Source organism: Solanum lycopersicum, chromosome 1 (genome assembly GCF_036512215.1).
Source record: "Solanum lycopersicum chromosome 1, SLM_r2.1".
Classification (NCBI taxonomy): domain Eukaryota; kingdom Viridiplantae; phylum Streptophyta; class Magnoliopsida; order Solanales; family Solanaceae; genus Solanum; species Solanum lycopersicum.
The window spans coordinates 84,525,741-84,543,817 of NC_090800.1; the positions used below are offsets into that span (position 1 = coordinate 84,525,741).

At 28.0% G+C, this 18,077-nt stretch overlaps 1 protein-coding gene across 1 annotated transcript; it reads right to left on the bottom strand.

The window, feature by feature from the left end:
* Positions 1-1,497: 1,497 nt before the first annotated feature.
* LOC101258418 (agamous-like MADS-box protein AGL61) lies at positions 1,498-1,965 on the bottom strand. Its single transcript, XM_004231202.4, has one exon. The coding sequence runs from the start codon at positions 1,963-1,965 to the stop codon at positions 1,498-1,500; it is 468 nt and encodes a 155-aa protein (XP_004231250.1).
* Between the last annotated feature and the right edge of the window lie 16,112 nt (positions 1,966-18,077).

The window sequence follows — 18,077 nt, forward strand, 5'->3', positions numbered from 1 at the left end:
AAACATACTACTGGTTCCATATATAGAATATATATTAGGCACATTTGAATTCATCATTTTTATTGTCATCGTTTTTACTATGATTAAAAGAAAATATATAACTGAAACTAAAGTAGAAACAAATAGCTAATCCTTTATTTCAATTTTTTTTGTCTCTTATTGTCATCGATTTTGCGTTGATTAAAAGAGAATATCTTTTTTTTTATTGTATGATATTACTCTCTAATTATAACTTTCTACCTAACATGTTTAATACGTTAAAATTAAAATAGTATTTTGATATATTATATGCTATCTTTAGTTGAACAACTTGTTGGACTCTCTTTTATGAAATAGGCGATACCCACCTGAGAAGAGAAGTCGAGAAGCAGAGCAATTGAAGAAAGAACATGGGTAAAATGTACAATTAAACTAGGGATAATAGACAACTATCAATTCAACTTATGCCCCGAAATTTCAAAAACACATTTATACTATGCTAAGTTTTATTATATCTGAATTTTTTTTATAAATAATTTTCTATCCATTTTCGACTTACGTGACATTATCTTATCGGCACAACGCTTGTTGACTTTTTCTTTAAGCTAGTGTCACGTAAGCCGAGAAGGATAGAAAATTACTTATAAAATAAGTTCAGGAGATAATAAAATCTTAGTATGATATAAGTGTGTCTCTGGAATTTCGAGCACAAATTGAGGAGATACTTGTGCATTTTTCCAAACTATGCTTTTCATGTTTCTATATAATAGAAAAAACTATTAATTTAATTAACTTTCTTTTGACAAAAAGTATTTAGTCTAATTATGAAAAAATGAAATATCTTATGTAATTCAAAATGAATTGTTATAATTTTTTCACAAATTAAATTGGCTTAATTATTTATGGCAATAATATTAGCACTTAATTGAGAGGTCCTAAAGTACATTATTTTAACAAAAAGGGGTCTTAATTATGCGGAATAGATTATTTACACCCTTTGTTATATTATAGGATAACCCCGATGTTATTTCAAGAGATCACAAATGTCCTTCAAGAGTTAATACTCAAATTTAATGACGTAGCAAATCACGTGGACTGATCTCTCCACCTAAATTGCCAACTAGGATTACCACCTAAGTATCTTGGCCCCTAACAATGGCTTTATGATCTTAGGGTGAAGATGGCCCTGTCAATACATATTGATTTATTTTCTAGAATAAACGTTAGATGTATAACACATTTCTATAAAAAGTACATTGCTTAAAAGCGAAATCAGCTAATTAAAACAAATGATATTCACAAAGGAAACATTAATTTTGAAAATAGTATAATTAAATAATTGATATATAAAATTCACCTAATGCTCACTCATATGATAATCTAAATAATTAAAACATATAATGAGAAAAACTTGTAATTGTCTGCTTCTGATTCTGCATTTTAACAAAAGTACAATCTATTTTTTGAAAAAATATGTTCAGGTCTTATTTTTTAAACCACACATTCTATTGAGACATGCTAAATAAACAAAGCTTGAAATGATTCAGATTCTTTGGAAACAATCTTCTCTCTAGTTCCTTCCAATTGCTTCTTCAACATTAACAGTTGGTTCAGATTTTGACATTCTTCGACATCTATACCTTCCACCCAATTGCAGAGAGCATTTCCATTTGGGGTCGATGAAGATTTTGACCCCAAAGATTCACCAGAAACATTAGAAGAGGAAGGATGAGAATTCATCACTGGTGTTGATATTTCTGGGCGGATACAGATGGAAAAATACTTCTTTATAACAGAGTTAACATTTCCATAAGTATAAGGCTTGCCAAAAGGTGAAATAACAACAGAGGTAACACGAGAACTTGACATGGACTCAAGTTCTTCAGCTTTTCTGAAAAGTCCTTTCCTTCTTTTCGAAAATGCCACCATTCTAGCAGTTTGCTTTGTGATTTTCTCAATCTCTATTTTCTTCTTTCCTGTTCCCATTCTCTTTAATTCCTTCTTCTTCAACAAGTAAAATTTGTTTTGAAATTTGGGGTGTTTCTATGGTTTGATGGAAATGTCTATTTATAGGAAGAGATTGAAAATTAAATATCTATCAAAATTGTTTCTTTTCCATATTTGGTTTCTGAAAATTTGTAGGCATATATGGAATCCAGTTTAATTCTTTAGAAGTAAATGGCCTTTCATTTATTTTATTTCTTAATTTGACTTGTGAATTGTGATTATATAGTAGTTGAAGTTTGGAAGTAAGCAATATACCTAAAGGATCTTAAATATGTTCATCTTAACCCCCTAGGCTCTAAAGTGTCATGTCCCATCACATGACAATTAAATTTTACGTCTGGATGGGAGCGGAAGGGTCTAGAATGATGGAGAGGTTTGCGTTGGATTCTAGAACCTTCTAGACTAATATAGAAGGCTAGAGAATACTCTAGAATAACTTAGATATTTTCTTGAAAAGATTTAGAAATTCCAAGATTGTGTAAAATTTTCTAGAGAAGGACTAAAGTGTAAATAAGGAGGGACTTGTAAAGTAAATAATATTTATACTTAGGTTCTTAGGAGGTAGTATAAATAGGGGCTGACATTCATTTGCAAGGCATCCAAGCTTGAAACAAACAAACCAAGCAATGTTGTAAGCATTCTCCAAGCAATACAAAAGTCTTCTTCCAGAGTTTTCGAGTAAGTTATCAAGTGTCGTACGGAGTCTTAGCAAATACTCTAAATCCGTGACAAAAGTCACCGTTTGGGGCCTCCATTTAAAAAAATTACTTGTATATGTTATTTTAAAAAATAAAAAATTATATTTACTATAAGTGCTATGATTTCTACTAAGAAAATTACATATGATATGAATATAAATTTGAATTTCGTAACTTTTATGAGTGCTATGATTTCTACTAAGAAACAATTTGATGAAAATATGGATAACGAAATCACAAAGTCCCTTGAAGAATCTTTTAGAGTTGATTACTTTAGGTATATAGAGTAGATCAAATTACTTTTTTTCACTTCAAATTACTTTTTTCGCTTCAAAATAGTTTTGAACCAATTAATATCTTATTTAATGATAAAATATTGATATCACTAAATGATTAAATATATTGCCTTAACCTTGAACTTTCTTTAATACATAATAATTATTTTGATATGATGATTTGGAGTTATTTTTTGAATTAAAAGTATTTAGAGAAATAATACAAGTAGAAGATAATGATCTAATGAAAATGCTCAAGCAAACAAAAAGACTTGATTCTTTTCTAAATACACATATTGCTTATAAAATAATAATAAGAGTTCATATAATTGTTGCCTCAACCCAAAGAAAATTTTTCGAAATTAAAATTGATTTAATCTTCTTTAAGATTAACAATGCTTCAAGAAATATCAAATAAATTAACTATATTATCATTCAAAAAGAAATTATTAAGACAAATTTATTATAAATCAATACTTAATGACTTCGCATTTAAAATAGCTAGAAAAATAAATGTTAAATAAAAGTATATATGTGAAAAAAATATTTGCGCTCCTCTCTTAAGTTTCGCCTTAGATCCCACAATGTTGTTGAGGCGACGCTGATCTCAAATTAGTTTATGTCAAACAAATATGAGAAACTAATCAAAATATGATTAGTGCTTTATTTTTAGATTGTAAATTTTTTTCATTATATTGGAATGATCCTTATTTATAGTAAAAGGTGTTTATCTTGATTCTATATATTTACTTGATTCATATTATTCTTAATGTATAACGAAAGATATTCACTCTGCTCATTTAGTGCAAACCTAATTGATTTATAAAATTAAATTAAAAAGTGTTAAATTTAATTGTAAATCTCATGTAACTAACAAAATTTACCATTGTTATCTTGTTAAGAAAAACTTCATGGAATCTGACATCATTGTCTCTACATTTCGAATGCAATTTACTATTTTCTTTTGCTTAAAATTTACCTATAATATTTATAAGTAAGATATAATTTTTGTATATTTCAGTTTTAAGATAGAAGAGGTCCGAGACCAATAAACGTTCATTGTGAAGTAGTGTTTTTTTTAGGGAAAATTGTATAAAATAGCAAACTAATAACCTAAATTAAATTGAATAGCTAGGGTTTGATTTAATTGTGCTCCATAGCAAACATTGGCAAAAAATTGTCAGGCGTCTCTCTCCCAGAAGTCTCGCTCGCCACTCTCCCATTCTCGCCTCTCTCGCTTTATACACAGAAGTGTATAATTTCTGTTTCTGTTTTGTATAAAGCGAGAGAAAATTGTATATACACATGCAAAAATGTATATCTTCGTGTTATACACTTAATTATATAATTTACAAACATTTTACTTCAAATAATGCAGAGAAAAAGGCCAAAAAATTATATAATTGTGAATTATACAATTGCAGTGAAATACAATTTTTTCTAGTTTTATACAACAGAAGTGTATATATTGTGTTTCTGTTTTTGTATAAAGCGAGAAAAACATATATCTTCTTGCTATACACTTGTAATTATGCAATATACATATATTTTAATTCGATTCAACTGTATGCAAAGCTAATTATACAATTGCAGCGAAATAGTCCAGTGAATTATACAATTTAGGCCAGCGAATTATACAATTTAGGCCAGCGAATTATACACTTTTATATGTATAGCGAATTATACAGTTTTTATGTTTGCTATGGAGCGCAATTATGCAAAGTTTGCTATATTATACAAATATGATTTTTTTGTTTGCTATATGTGAAAGTTGCCCTTTTTTTATGGGAAAAATGCACAAGTATCCTCCACTCCAAATCTACCCGAAATCTCATAGACACACTTATACTATACTAAGGTTTCATTACCCCTTTGAACTTATTTTATAAAATATTTTCTACTCCTTTTAGGCCTACATGACACTATATTGTGGACCAAGCGTGTGTTGACTTTTTTTTTCAAGTTAGTATCATATAGGTCGAAAAGGGATAAAAAATTGTTTATGAAATAAGTTGAGAGGGTAATAAGACCTTAGTATAGTATAAGCGTGTCAATAGAATTTTGGGATAGATTAAGGGCTGTTTATGCATTTTTCCTTTTTTTTTATAAACTTGTTACACAAAAGTGTGAAATGAGGTTTTAATGACGTCAAATAGATTTCAAGATAAAGATTTATTTTTTAGAAAAAAACACTAATCAGTCATCTGAATCTTAATCCTCTTGTACGTAACTAGTATTACTAAACATAAAACATGTTTATTTATGTGAAAAGAGAAAATACATAATTATTTCATTGAAATAAGACCTATTTTTAAAAAAAGACATTCAATCTTTATAAGGGTTCTAGTATTCTTTCTAAATAATTATAAAATGATATAAATATTTCATATTTTGGTTAATCTCACAAAAAAAAAAGTGTATGCAAGCACTAATAATTGCTTTGCCACCTGTCAATTTTATATAGTTTTCTTATCTCTGTCTTTTTTATATATATATATTTTTAATTCTTCTTCAATTGAGCTTAAGTGTTAACCCATCCATTCGTCTTCGTTCTATGGAGTGGTCGCCATTGCTAAACACCATTACAATACTAAATCAATATTGAAGAAAAAGTCTTATTTGTTGAAAAATCAAATCCGCTTTCAAAATTAACTTAATTTAAATTAAAATTTCTATCGAACTAACATGATTTCAGCCCTAGTAAATTGATCAGGGGTTAATTTAAATAATGTCGTCGATTCTATTACGAAGTCGCCGTCATATCTTTTCACCCTCCGTTATCAATGTGATTTTCTCAATCTCTATTTTCTTCTTTCCTGTTCCCATTCTCTTTAATTCCTTCTTCTTCAACAAGTAAAATTTGTTTTGAAATTTGGGGTGTTTCTATGGTTTGATGGAAATGTCTATTTATAGGAAGAGATTGAAAATTAAATATCTATCAAAATTGTTTCTTTTCCATATTTGGTTTCTGAAAATTTGTAGGCATATATGGAATCCAGTTTAATTCTTTAGAAGTAAATGGCCTTTCATTTATTTTATTTCTTAATTTGACTTGTGAATTGTGATTATATAGTAGTTGAAGTTTGGAAGTAAGCAATATACCTAAAGGATCTTAAATATGTTCATCTTAACCCCCTAGGCTCTAAAGTGTCATGTCCCATCACATGACAATTAAATTTTACGTCTGGATGGGAGCGGAAGGGTCTAGAATGATGGAGAGGTTTGCGTTGGATTCTAGAACCTTCTAGACTAATATAGAAGGCTAGAGAATACTCTAGAATAACTTAGATATTTTCTTGAAAAGATTTAGAAATTCCAAGATTATGTAAAATTTTCTAGAGAAGGACTAAAGTGTAAATAAGGAGGGACTTGTAAAGTAAATAATATTTATACTTAGGTTCTTAGGAGGTAGTATAAATAGGGGCTGACATTCATTTGCAAGGCATCCAAGCTTGAAACAAACAAACCAAGCAATGTTGTAAGCATTCTCCAAGCAATACAAAAGTCTTCTTCCAGAGTTTTCGAGTAAGTTATCAAGTGTCGTACGGAGTCTTAGCAAATACTCTAAATCCGTGACAAAAGTCACCGTTTGGGGCCTCCATTTAAAAAAATTACTTGTATATGTTATTTTAAAAAATAAAAAATTATATTTACTATAAGTGCTATGATTTCTACTAAGAAAATTACATATGATATGAATATAAATTTGAATTTCGTAACTTTTATGAGTGCTATGATTTCTACTAAGAAACAATTTGATGAAAATATGGATAACGAAATCACAAAGTCCCTTGAAGAATCTTTTAGAGTTGATTACTTTAGGTATATAGAGTAGATCAAATTACTTTTTTTCACTTCAAATTACTTTTTTCGCTTCAAAATAGTTTTGAACCAATTAATATCTTATTTAATGATAAAATATTGATATCACTAAATGATTAAATATATTGCCTTAACCTTGAACTTTCTTTAATACATAATAATTATTTTGATATGATGATTTGGAGTTATTTTTTGAATTAAAAGTATTTAGAGAAATAATACAAGTAGAAGATAATGATCTAATGAAAATGCTCAAGCAAACAAAAAGACTTGATTCTTTTCTAAATACACATATTGCTTATAAAATAATAATAAGAGTTCATATAATTGTTGCCTCAACCCAAAGAAAATTTTTCGAAATTAAAATTGATTTAATCTTCTTTAAGATTAACAATGCTTCAAGAAATATCAAATAAATTAACTATATTATCATTCAAAAAGAAATTATTAAGACAAATTTATTATAAATCAATACTTAATGACTTCGCATTTAAAATAGCTAGAAAAATAAATGTTAAATAAAAGTATATATGTGAAAAAAATATTTGCGCTCCTCTCTTAAGTTTCGCCTTAGATCCCACAATGTTGTTGAGGCGACGCTGATCTCAAATTAGTTTATGTCAAACAAATATGAGAAACTAATCAAAATATGATTAGTGCTTTATTTTTAGATTGTAAATTTTTTTCATTATATTGGAATGATCCTTATTTATAGTAAAAGGTGTTTATCTTGATTCTATATATTTACTTGATTCATATTATTCTTAATGTATAACGAAAGATATTCACTCTGCTCATTTAGTGCAAACCTAATTGATTTATAAAATTAAATTAAAAAGTGTTAAATTTAATTGTAAATCTCATGTAACTAACAAAATTTACCATTGTTATCTTGTTAAGAAAAACTTCATGGAATCTGACATCATTGTCTCTACATTTCGAATGCAATTTACTATTTTCTTTTGCTTAAAATTTACCTATAATATTTATAAGTAAGATATAATTTTTGTATATTTCAGTTTTAAGATAGAAGAGGTCCGAGACCAATAAACGTTCATTGTGAAGTAGTGTTTTTTTTAGGGAAAATTGTATAAAATAGCAAACTAATAACCTAAATTAAATTGAATAGCTAGGGTTTGATTTAATTGTGCTCCATAGCAAACATTGGCAAAAAATTGTCAGGCGTCTCTCTCCCAGAAGTCTCGCTCGCCACTCTCCCATTCTCGCCTCTCTCGCTTTATACACAGAAGTGTATAATTTCTGTTTCTGTTTTGTATAAAGCGAGAGAAAATTGTATATACACATGCAAAAATGTATATCTTCGTGTTATACACTTAATTATATAATTTACAAACATTTTACTTCAAATAATGCAGAGAAAAAGGCCAAAAAATTATATAATTGTGAATTATACAATTGCAGTGAAATACAATTTTTTCTAGTTTTATACAACAGAAGTGTATATATTGTGTTTCTGTTTTTGTATAAAGCGAGAAAAACATATATCTTCTTGCTATACACTTGTAATTATGCAATATACATATATTTTAATTTGATTCAACTGTATGCAAAGCTAATTATACAATTGCAGCGAAATAGTCCAGTGAATTATACAATTTAGGCCAGCGAATTATACAATTTAGGCCAGCGAATTATACACTTTTATATGTATAGCGAATTATACAGTTTTTATGTTTGCTATGGAGCGCAATTATGCAAAGTTTGCTATATTATACAAATATGATTTTTTTGTTTGCTATATGTGAAAGTTGCCCTTTTTTTATGGGAAAAATGCACAAGTATCCTCCACTCCAAATCTACCCGAAATCTCATAGACACACTTATACTATACTAAGGTTTCATTACCCCTTTGAACTTATTTTATAAAATATTTTCTACTCCTTTTAGGCCTACATGACACTATATTGTGGACCAAGCGTGTGTTGACTTTTTTTTTCAAGTTAGTATCATATAGGTCGAAAAGGGATAAAAAATTGTTTATGAAATAAGTTGAGAGGGTAATAAGACCTTAGTATAGTATAAGCGTGTCAATAGAATTTTGGGATAGATTAAGGGCTGTTTATGCATTTTTCCTTTTTTTTTATAAACTTGTTACACAAAAGTGTGAAATGAGGTTTTAATGACGTCAAATAGATTTCAAGATAAAGATTTATTTTTTAGAAAAAAACACTAATCAGTCATCTGAATCTTAATCCTCTTGTACGTAACTAGTATTACTAAACATAAAACATGTTTATTTATGTGAAAAGAGAAAATACATAATTATTTCATTGAAATAAGACCTATTTTTAAAAAAAGACATTCAATCTTTATAAGGGTTCTAGTATTCTTTCTAAATAATTATAAAATGATATAAATATTTCATATTTTGGTTAATCTCACAAAAAAAAAAGTGTATGCAAGCACTAATAATTGCTTTGCCACCTGTCAATTTTATATAGTTTTCTTATCTCTGTCTTTTTTATATATATATATTTTTAATTCTTCTTCAATTGAGCTTAAGTGTTAACCCATCCATTCGTCTTCGTTCTATGGAGTGGTCGCCATTGCTAAACACCATTACAATACTAAATCAATATTGAAGAAAAAGTCTTATTTGTTGAAAAATCAAATCCGCTTTCAAAATTAACTTAATTTAAATTAAAATTTCTATCGAACTAACATGATTTCAGCCCTAGTAAATTGATCAGGGGTTAATTTAAATAATGTCGTCGATTCTATTACGAAGTCGCCGTCATATCTTTTCACCCTCCGTTATCAATGTGATTTTCTCAATCTCTATTTTCTTCTTTCCTGTTCCCATTCTCTTTAATTCCTTCTTCTTCAACAAGTAAAATTTGTTTTGAAATTTGGGGTGTTTCTATGGTTTGATGGAAATGTCTATTTATAGGAAGAGATTGAAAATTAAATATCTATCAAAATTGTTTCTTTTCCATATTTGGTTTCTGAAAATTTGTAGGCATATATGGAATCCAGTTTAATTCTTTAGAAGTAAATGGCCTTTCATTTATTTTATTTCTTAATTTGACTTGTGAATTGTGATTATATAGTAGTTGAAGTTTGGAAGTAAGCAATATACCTAAAGGATCTTAAATATGTTCATCTTAACCCCCTAGGCTCTAAAGTGTCATGTCCCATCACATGACAATTAAATTTTACGTCTGGATGGGAGCGGAAGGGTCTAGAATGATGGAGAGGTTTGCGTTGGATTCTAGAACCTTCTAGACTAATATAGAAGGCTAGAGAATACTCTAGAATAACTTAGATATTTTCTTGAAAAGATTTAGAAATTCCAAGATTATGTAAAATTTTCTAGAGAAGGACTAAAGTGTAAATAAGGAGGGACTTGTAAAGTAAATAATATTTATACTTAGGTTCTTAGGAGGTAGTATAAATAGGGGCTGACATTCATTTGCAAGGCATCCAAGCTTGAAACAAACAAACCAAGCAATGTTGTAAGCATTCTCCAAGCAATACAAAAGTCTTCTTCCAGAGTTTTCGAGTAAGTTATCAAGTGTCGTACGGAGTCTTAGCAAATACTCTAAATCCGTGACAAAAGTCACCGTTTGGGGCCTCCATTTAAAAAAATTACTTGTATATGTTATTTTAAAAAATAAAAAATTATATTTACTATAAGTGCTATGATTTCTACTAAGAAAATTACATATGATATGAATATAAATTTGAATTTCGTAACTTTTATGAGTGCTATGATTTCTACTAAGAAACAATTTGATGAAAATATGGATAACGAAATCACAAAGTCCCTTGAAGAATCTTTTAGAGTTGATTACTTTAGGTATATAGAGTAGATCAAATTACTTTTTTTCACTTCAAATTACTTTTTTCGCTTCAAAATAGTTTTGAACCAATTAATATCTTATTTAATGATAAAATATTGATATCACTAAATGATTAAATATATTGCCTTAACCTTGAACTTTCTTTAATACATAATAATTATTTTGATATGATGATTTGGAGTTATTTTTTGAATTAAAAGTATTTAGAGAAATAATACAAGTAGAAGATAATGATCTAATGAAAATGCTCAAGCAAACAAAAAGACTTGATTCTTTTCTAAATACACATATTGCTTATAAAATAATAATAAGAGTTCATATAATTGTTGCCTCAACCCAAAGAAAATTTTTCGAAATTAAAATTGATTTAATCTTCTTTAAGATTAACAATGCTTCAAGAAATATCAAATAAATTAACTATATTATCATTCAAAAAGAAATTATTAAGACAAATTTATTATAAATCAATACTTAATGACTTCGCATTTAAAATAGCTAGAAAAATAAATGTTAAATAAAAGTATATATGTGAAAAAAATATTTGCGCTCCTCTCTTAAGTTTCGCCTTAGATCCCACAATGTTGTTGAGGCGACGCTGATCTCAAATTAGTTTATGTCAAACAAATATGAGAAACTAATCAAAATATGATTAGTGCTTTATTTTTAGATTGTAAATTTTTTTCATTATATTGGAATGATCCTTATTTATAGTAAAAGGTGTTTATCTTGATTCTATATATTTACTTGATTCATATTATTCTTAATGTATAACGAAAGATATTCACTCTGCTCATTTAGTGCAAACCTAATTGATTTATAAAATTAAATTAAAAAGTGTTAAATTTAATTGTAAATCTCATGTAACTAACAAAATTTACCATTGTTATCTTGTTAAGAAAAACTTCATGGAATCTGACATCATTGTCTCTACATTTCGAATGCAATTTACTATTTTCTTTTGCTTAAAATTTACCTATAATATTTATAAGTAAGATATAATTTTTGTATATTTCAGTTTTAAGATAGAAGAGGTCCGAGACCAATAAACGTTCATTGTGAAGTAGTGTTTTTTTTAGGGAAAATTGTATAAAATAGCAAACTAATAACCTAAATTAAATTGAATAGCTAGGGTTTGATTTAATTGTGCTCCATAGCAAACATTGGCAAAAAATTGTCAGGCGTCTCTCTCCCAGAAGTCTCGCTCGCCACTCTCCCATTCTCGCCTCTCTCGCTTTATACACAGAAGTGTATAATTTCTGTTTCTGTTTTGTATAAAGCGAGAGAAAATTGTATATACACATGCAAAAATGTATATCTTCGTGTTATACACTTAATTATATAATTTACAAACATTTTACTTCAAATAATGCAGAGAAAAAGGCCAAAAAATTATATAATTGTGAATTATACAATTGCAGTGAAATACAATTTTTTCTAGTTTTATACAACAGAAGTGTATATATTGTGTTTCTGTTTTTGTATAAAGCGAGAAAAACATATATCTTCTTGCTATACACTTGTAATTATGCAATATACATATATTTTAATTCGATTCAACTGTATGCAAAGCTAATTATACAATTGCAGCGAAATAGTCCAGTGAATTATACAATTTAGGCCAGCGAATTATACAATTTAGGCCAGCGAATTATACACTTTTATATGTATAGCGAATTATACAGTTTTTATGTTTGCTATGGAGCGCAATTATGCAAAGTTTGCTATATTATACAAATATGATTTTTTTGTTTGCTATATGTGAAAGTTGCCCTTTTTTTATGGGAAAAATGCACAAGTATCCTCCACTCCAAATCTACCCGAAATCTCATAGACACACTTATACTATACTAAGGTTTCATTACCCCTTTGAACTTATTTTATAAAATATTTTCTACTCCTTTTAGGCCTACATGACACTATATTGTGGACCAAGCGTGTGTTGACTTTTTTTTTCAAGTTAGTATCATATAGGTCGAAAAGGGATAAAAAATTGTTTATGAAATAAGTTGAGAGGGTAATAAGACCTTAGTATAGTATAAGCGTGTCAATAGAATTTTGGGATAGATTAAGGGCTGTTTATGCATTTTTCCTTTTTTTTTATAAACTTGTTACACAAAAGTGTGAAATGAGGTTTTAATGACGTCAAATAGATTTCAAGATAAAGATTTATTTTTTAGAAAAAAACACTAATCAGTCATCTGAATCTTAATCCTCTTGTACGTAACTAGTATTACTAAACATAAAACATGTTTATTTATGTGAAAAGAGAAAATACATAATTATTTCATTGAAATAAGACCTATTTTTAAAAAAAGACATTCAATCTTTATAAGGGTTCTAGTATTCTTTCTAAATAATTATAAAATGATATAAATATTTCATATTTTGGTTAATCTCACAAAAAAAAAAGTGTATGCAAGCACTAATAATTGCTTTGCCACCTGTCAATTTTATATAGTTTTCTTATCTCTGTCTTTTTTATATATATATATTTTTAATTCTTCTTCAATTGAGCTTAAGTGTTAACCCATCCATTCGTCTTCGTTCTATGGAGTGGTCGCCATTGCTAAACACCATTACAATACTAAATCAATATTGAAGAAAAAGTCTTATTTGTTGAAAAATCAAATCCGCTTTCAAAATTAACTTAATTTAAATTAAAATTTCTATCGAACTAACATGATTTCAGCCCTAGTAAATTGATCAGGGGTTAATTTAAATAATGTCGTCGATTCTATTACGAAGTCGCCGTCATATCTTTTCACCCTCCGTTATCAATGTGATTTTCTCAATCTCTATTTTCTTCTTTCCTGTTCCCATTCTCTTTAATTCCTTCTTCTTCAACAAGTAAAATTTGTTTTGAAATTTGGGGTGTTTCTATGGTTTGATGGAAATGTCTATTTATAGGAAGAGATTGAAAATTAAATATCTATCAAAATTGTTTCTTTTCCATATTTGGTTTCTGAAAATTTGTAGGCATATATGGAATCCAGTTTAATTCTTTAGAAGTAAATGGCCTTTCATTTATTTTATTTCTTAATTTGACTTGTGAATTGTGATTATATAGTAGTTGAAGTTTGGAAGTAAGCAATATACCTAAAGGATCTTAAATATGTTCATCTTAACCCCCTAGGCTCTAAAGTGTCATGTCCCATCACATGACAATTAAATTTTACGTCTGGATGGGAGCGGAAGGGTCTAGAATGATGGAGAGGTTTGCGTTGGATTCTAGAACCTTCTAGACTAATATAGAAGGCTAGAGAATACTCTAGAATAACTTAGATATTTTCTTGAAAAGATTTAGAAATTCCAAGATTATGTAAAATTTTCTAGAGAAGGACTAAAGTGTAAATAAGGAGGGACTTGTAAAGTAAATAATATTTATACTTAGGTTCTTAGGAGGTAGTATAAATAGGGGCTGACATTCATTTGCAAGGCATCCAAGCTTGAAACAAACAAACCAAGCAATGTTGTAAGCATTCTCCAAGCAATACAAAAGTCTTCTTCCAGAGTTTTCGAGTAAGTTATCAAGTGTCGTACGGAGTCTTAGCAAATACTCTAAATCCGTGACAAAAGTCACCGTTTGGGGCCTCCATTTAAAAAAATTACTTGTATATGTTATTTTAAAAAATAAAAAATTATATTTACTATAAGTGCTATGATTTCTACTAAGAAAATTACATATGATATGAATATAAATTTGAATTTCGTAACTTTTATGAGTGCTATGATTTCTACTAAGAAACAATTTGATGAAAATATGGATAACGAAATCACAAAGTCCCTTGAAGAATCTTTTAGAGTTGATTACTTTAGGTATATAGAGTAGATCAAATTACTTTTTTTCACTTCAAATTACTTTTTTCGCTTCAAAATAGTTTTGAACCAATTAATATCTTATTTAATGATAAAATATTGATATCACTAAATGATTAAATATATTGCCTTAACCTTGAACTTTCTTTAATACATAATAATTATTTTGATATGATGATTTGGAGTTATTTTTTGAATTAAAAGTATTTAGAGAAATAATACAAGTAGAAGATAATGATCTAATGAAAATGCTCAAGCAAACAAAAAGACTTGATTCTTTTCTAAATACACATATTGCTTATAAAATAATAATAAGAGTTCATATAATTGTTGCCTCAACCCAAAGAAAATTTTTCGAAATTAAAATTGATTTAATCTTCTTTAAGATTAACAATGCTTCAAGAAATATCAAATAAATTAACTATATTATCATTCAAAAAGAAATTATTAAGACAAATTTATTATAAATCAATACTTAATGACTTCGCATTTAAAATAGCTAGAAAAATAAATGTTAAATAAAAGTATATATGTGAAAAAAATATTTGCGCTCCTCTCTTAAGTTTCGCCTTAGATCCCACAATGTTGTTGAGGCGACGCTGATCTCAAATTAGTTTATGTCAAACAAATATGAGAAACTAATCAAAATATGATTAGTGCTTTATTTTTAGATTGTAAATTTTTTTCATTATATTGGAATGATCCTTATTTATAGTAAAAGGTGTTTATCTTGATTCTATATATTTACTTGATTCATATTATTCTTAATGTATAACGAAAGATATTCACTCTGCTCATTTAGTGCAAACCTAATTGATTTATAAAATTAAATTAAAAAGTGTTAAATTTAATTGTAAATCTCATGTAACTAACAAAATTTACCATTGTTATCTTGTTAAGAAAAACTTCATGGAATCTGACATCATTGTCTCTACATTTCGAATGCAATTTACTATTTTCTTTTGCTTAAAATTTACCTATAATATTTATAAGTAAGATATAATTTTTGTATATTTCAGTTTTAAGATAGAAGAGGTCCGAGACCAATAAACGTTCATTGTGAAGTAGTGTTTTTTTTAGGGAAAATTGTATAAAATAGCAAACTAATAACCTAAATTAAATTGAATAGCTAGGGTTTGATTTAATTGTGCTCCATAGCAAACATTGGCAAAAAATTGTCAGGCGTCTCTCTCCCAGAAGTCTCGCTCGCCACTCTCCCATTCTCGCCTCTCTCGCTTTATACACAGAAGTGTATAATTTCTGTTTCTGTTTTGTATAAAGCGAGAGAAAATTGTATATACACATGCAAAAATGTATATCTTCGTGTTATACACTTAATTATATAATTTACAAACATTTTACTTCAAATAATGCAGAGAAAAAGGCCAAAAAATTATATAATTGTGAATTATACAATTGCAGTGAAATACAATTTTTTCTAGTTTTATACAACAGAAGTGTATATATTGTGTTTCTGTTTTTGTATAAAGCGAGAAAAACATATATCTTCTTGCTATACACTTGTAATTATGCAATATACATATATTTTAATTCGATTCAACTGTATGCAAAGCTAATTATACAATTGCAGCGAAATAGTCCAGTGAATTATACAATTTAGGCCAGCGAATTATACAATTTAGGCCAGCGAATTATACACTTTTATATGTATAGCGAATTATACAGTTTTTATGTTTGCTATGGAGCGCAATTATGCAAAGTTTGCTATATTATACAAATATGATTTTTTTGTTTGCTATATGTGAAAGTTGCCCTTTTTTTATGGGAAAAATGCACAAGTATCCTCCACTCCAAATCTACCCGAAATCTCATAGACACACTTATACTATACTAAGGTTTCATTACCCCTTTGAACTTATTTTATAAAATATTTTCTACTCCTTTTAGGCCTACATGACACTATATTGTGGACCAAGCGTGTGTTGACTTTTTTTTTCAAGTTAGTATCATATAGGTCGAAAAGGGATAAAAAATTGTTTATGAAATAAGTTGAGAGGGTAATAAGACCTTAGTATAGTATAAGCGTGTCAATAGAATTTTGGGATAGATTAAGGGCTGTTTATGCATTTTTCCTTTTTTTTTATAAACTTGTTACACAAAAGTGTGAAATGAGGTTTTAATGACGTCAAATAGATTTCAAGATAAAGATTTATTTTTTAGAAAAAAACACTAATCAGTCATCTGAATCTTAATCCTCTTGTACGTAACTAGTATTACTAAACATAAAACATGTTTATTTATGTGAAAAGAGAAAATACATAATTATTTCATTGAAATAAGACCTATTTTTAAAAAAAGACATTCAATCTTTATAAGGGTTCTAGTATTCTTTCTAAATAATTATAAAATGATATAAATATTTCATATTTTGGTTAATCTCACAAAAAAAAAAGTGTATGCAAGCACTAATAATTGCTTTGCCACCTGTCAATTTTATATAGTTTTCTTATCTCTGTCTTTTTTATATATATATATTTTTAATTCTTCTTCAATTGAGCTTAAGTGTTAACCCATCCATTCGTCTTCGTTCTATGGAGTGGTCGCCATTGCTAAACACCATTACAATACTAAATCAATATTGAAGAAAAAGTCTTATTTGTTGAAAAATCAAATCCGCTTTCAAAATTAACTTAATTTAAATTAAAATTTCTATCGAACTAACATGATTTCAGCCCTAGTAAATTGATCAGGGGTTAATTTAAATAATGTCGTCGATTCTATTACGAAGTCGCCGTCATATCTTTTCACCCTCCGTTATCAATGTGATTTTCTCAATCTCTATTTTCTTCTTTCCTGTTCCCATTCTCTTTAATTCCTTCTTCTTCAACAAGTAAAATTTGTTTTGAAATTTGGGGTGTTTCTATGGTTTGATGGAAATGTCTATTTATAGGAAGAGATTGAAAATTAAATATCTATCAAAATTGTTTCTTTTCCATATTTGGTTTCTGAAAATTTGTAGGCATATATGGAATCCAGTTTAATTCTTTAGAAGTAAATGGCCTTTCATTTATTTTATTTCTTAATTTGACTTGTGAATTGTGATTATATAGTAGTTGAAGTTTGGAAGTAAGCAATATACCTAAAGGATCTTAAATATGTTCATCTTAACCCCCTAGGCTCTAAAGTGTCATGTCCCATCACATGACAATTAAATTTTACGTCTGGATGGGAGCGGAAGGGTCTAGAATGATGGAGAGGTTTGCGTTGGATTCTAGAACCTTCTAGACTAATATAGAAGGCTAGAGAATACTCTAGAATAACTTAGATATTTTCTTGAAAAGATTTAGAAATTCCAAGATTATGTAAAATTTTCTAGAGAAGGACTAAAGTGTAAATAAGGAGGGACTTGTAAAGTAAATAATATTTATACTTAGGTTCTTAGGAGGTAGTATAAATAGGGGCTGACATTCATTTGCAAGGCATCCAAGCTTGAAACAAACAAACCAAGCAATGTTGTAAGCATTCTCCAAGCAATACAAAAGTCTTCTTCCAGAGTTTTCGAGTAAGTTATCAAGTGTCGTACGGAGTCTTAGCAAATACTCTAAATCCGTGACAAAAGTCACCGTTTGGGGCCTCCATTTAAAAAAATTACTTGTATATGTTATTTTAAAAAATAAAAAATTATATTTACTATA

Bases quoted from the DNA above. Each gene is read 5' to 3' on its own strand.
- LOC101258418 (XM_004231202.4), bottom strand. From the start codon at position 1,965: ATGGGAACAGGAAAGAAGAAAATAGAGATTGAGAAAATCACAAAGCAA.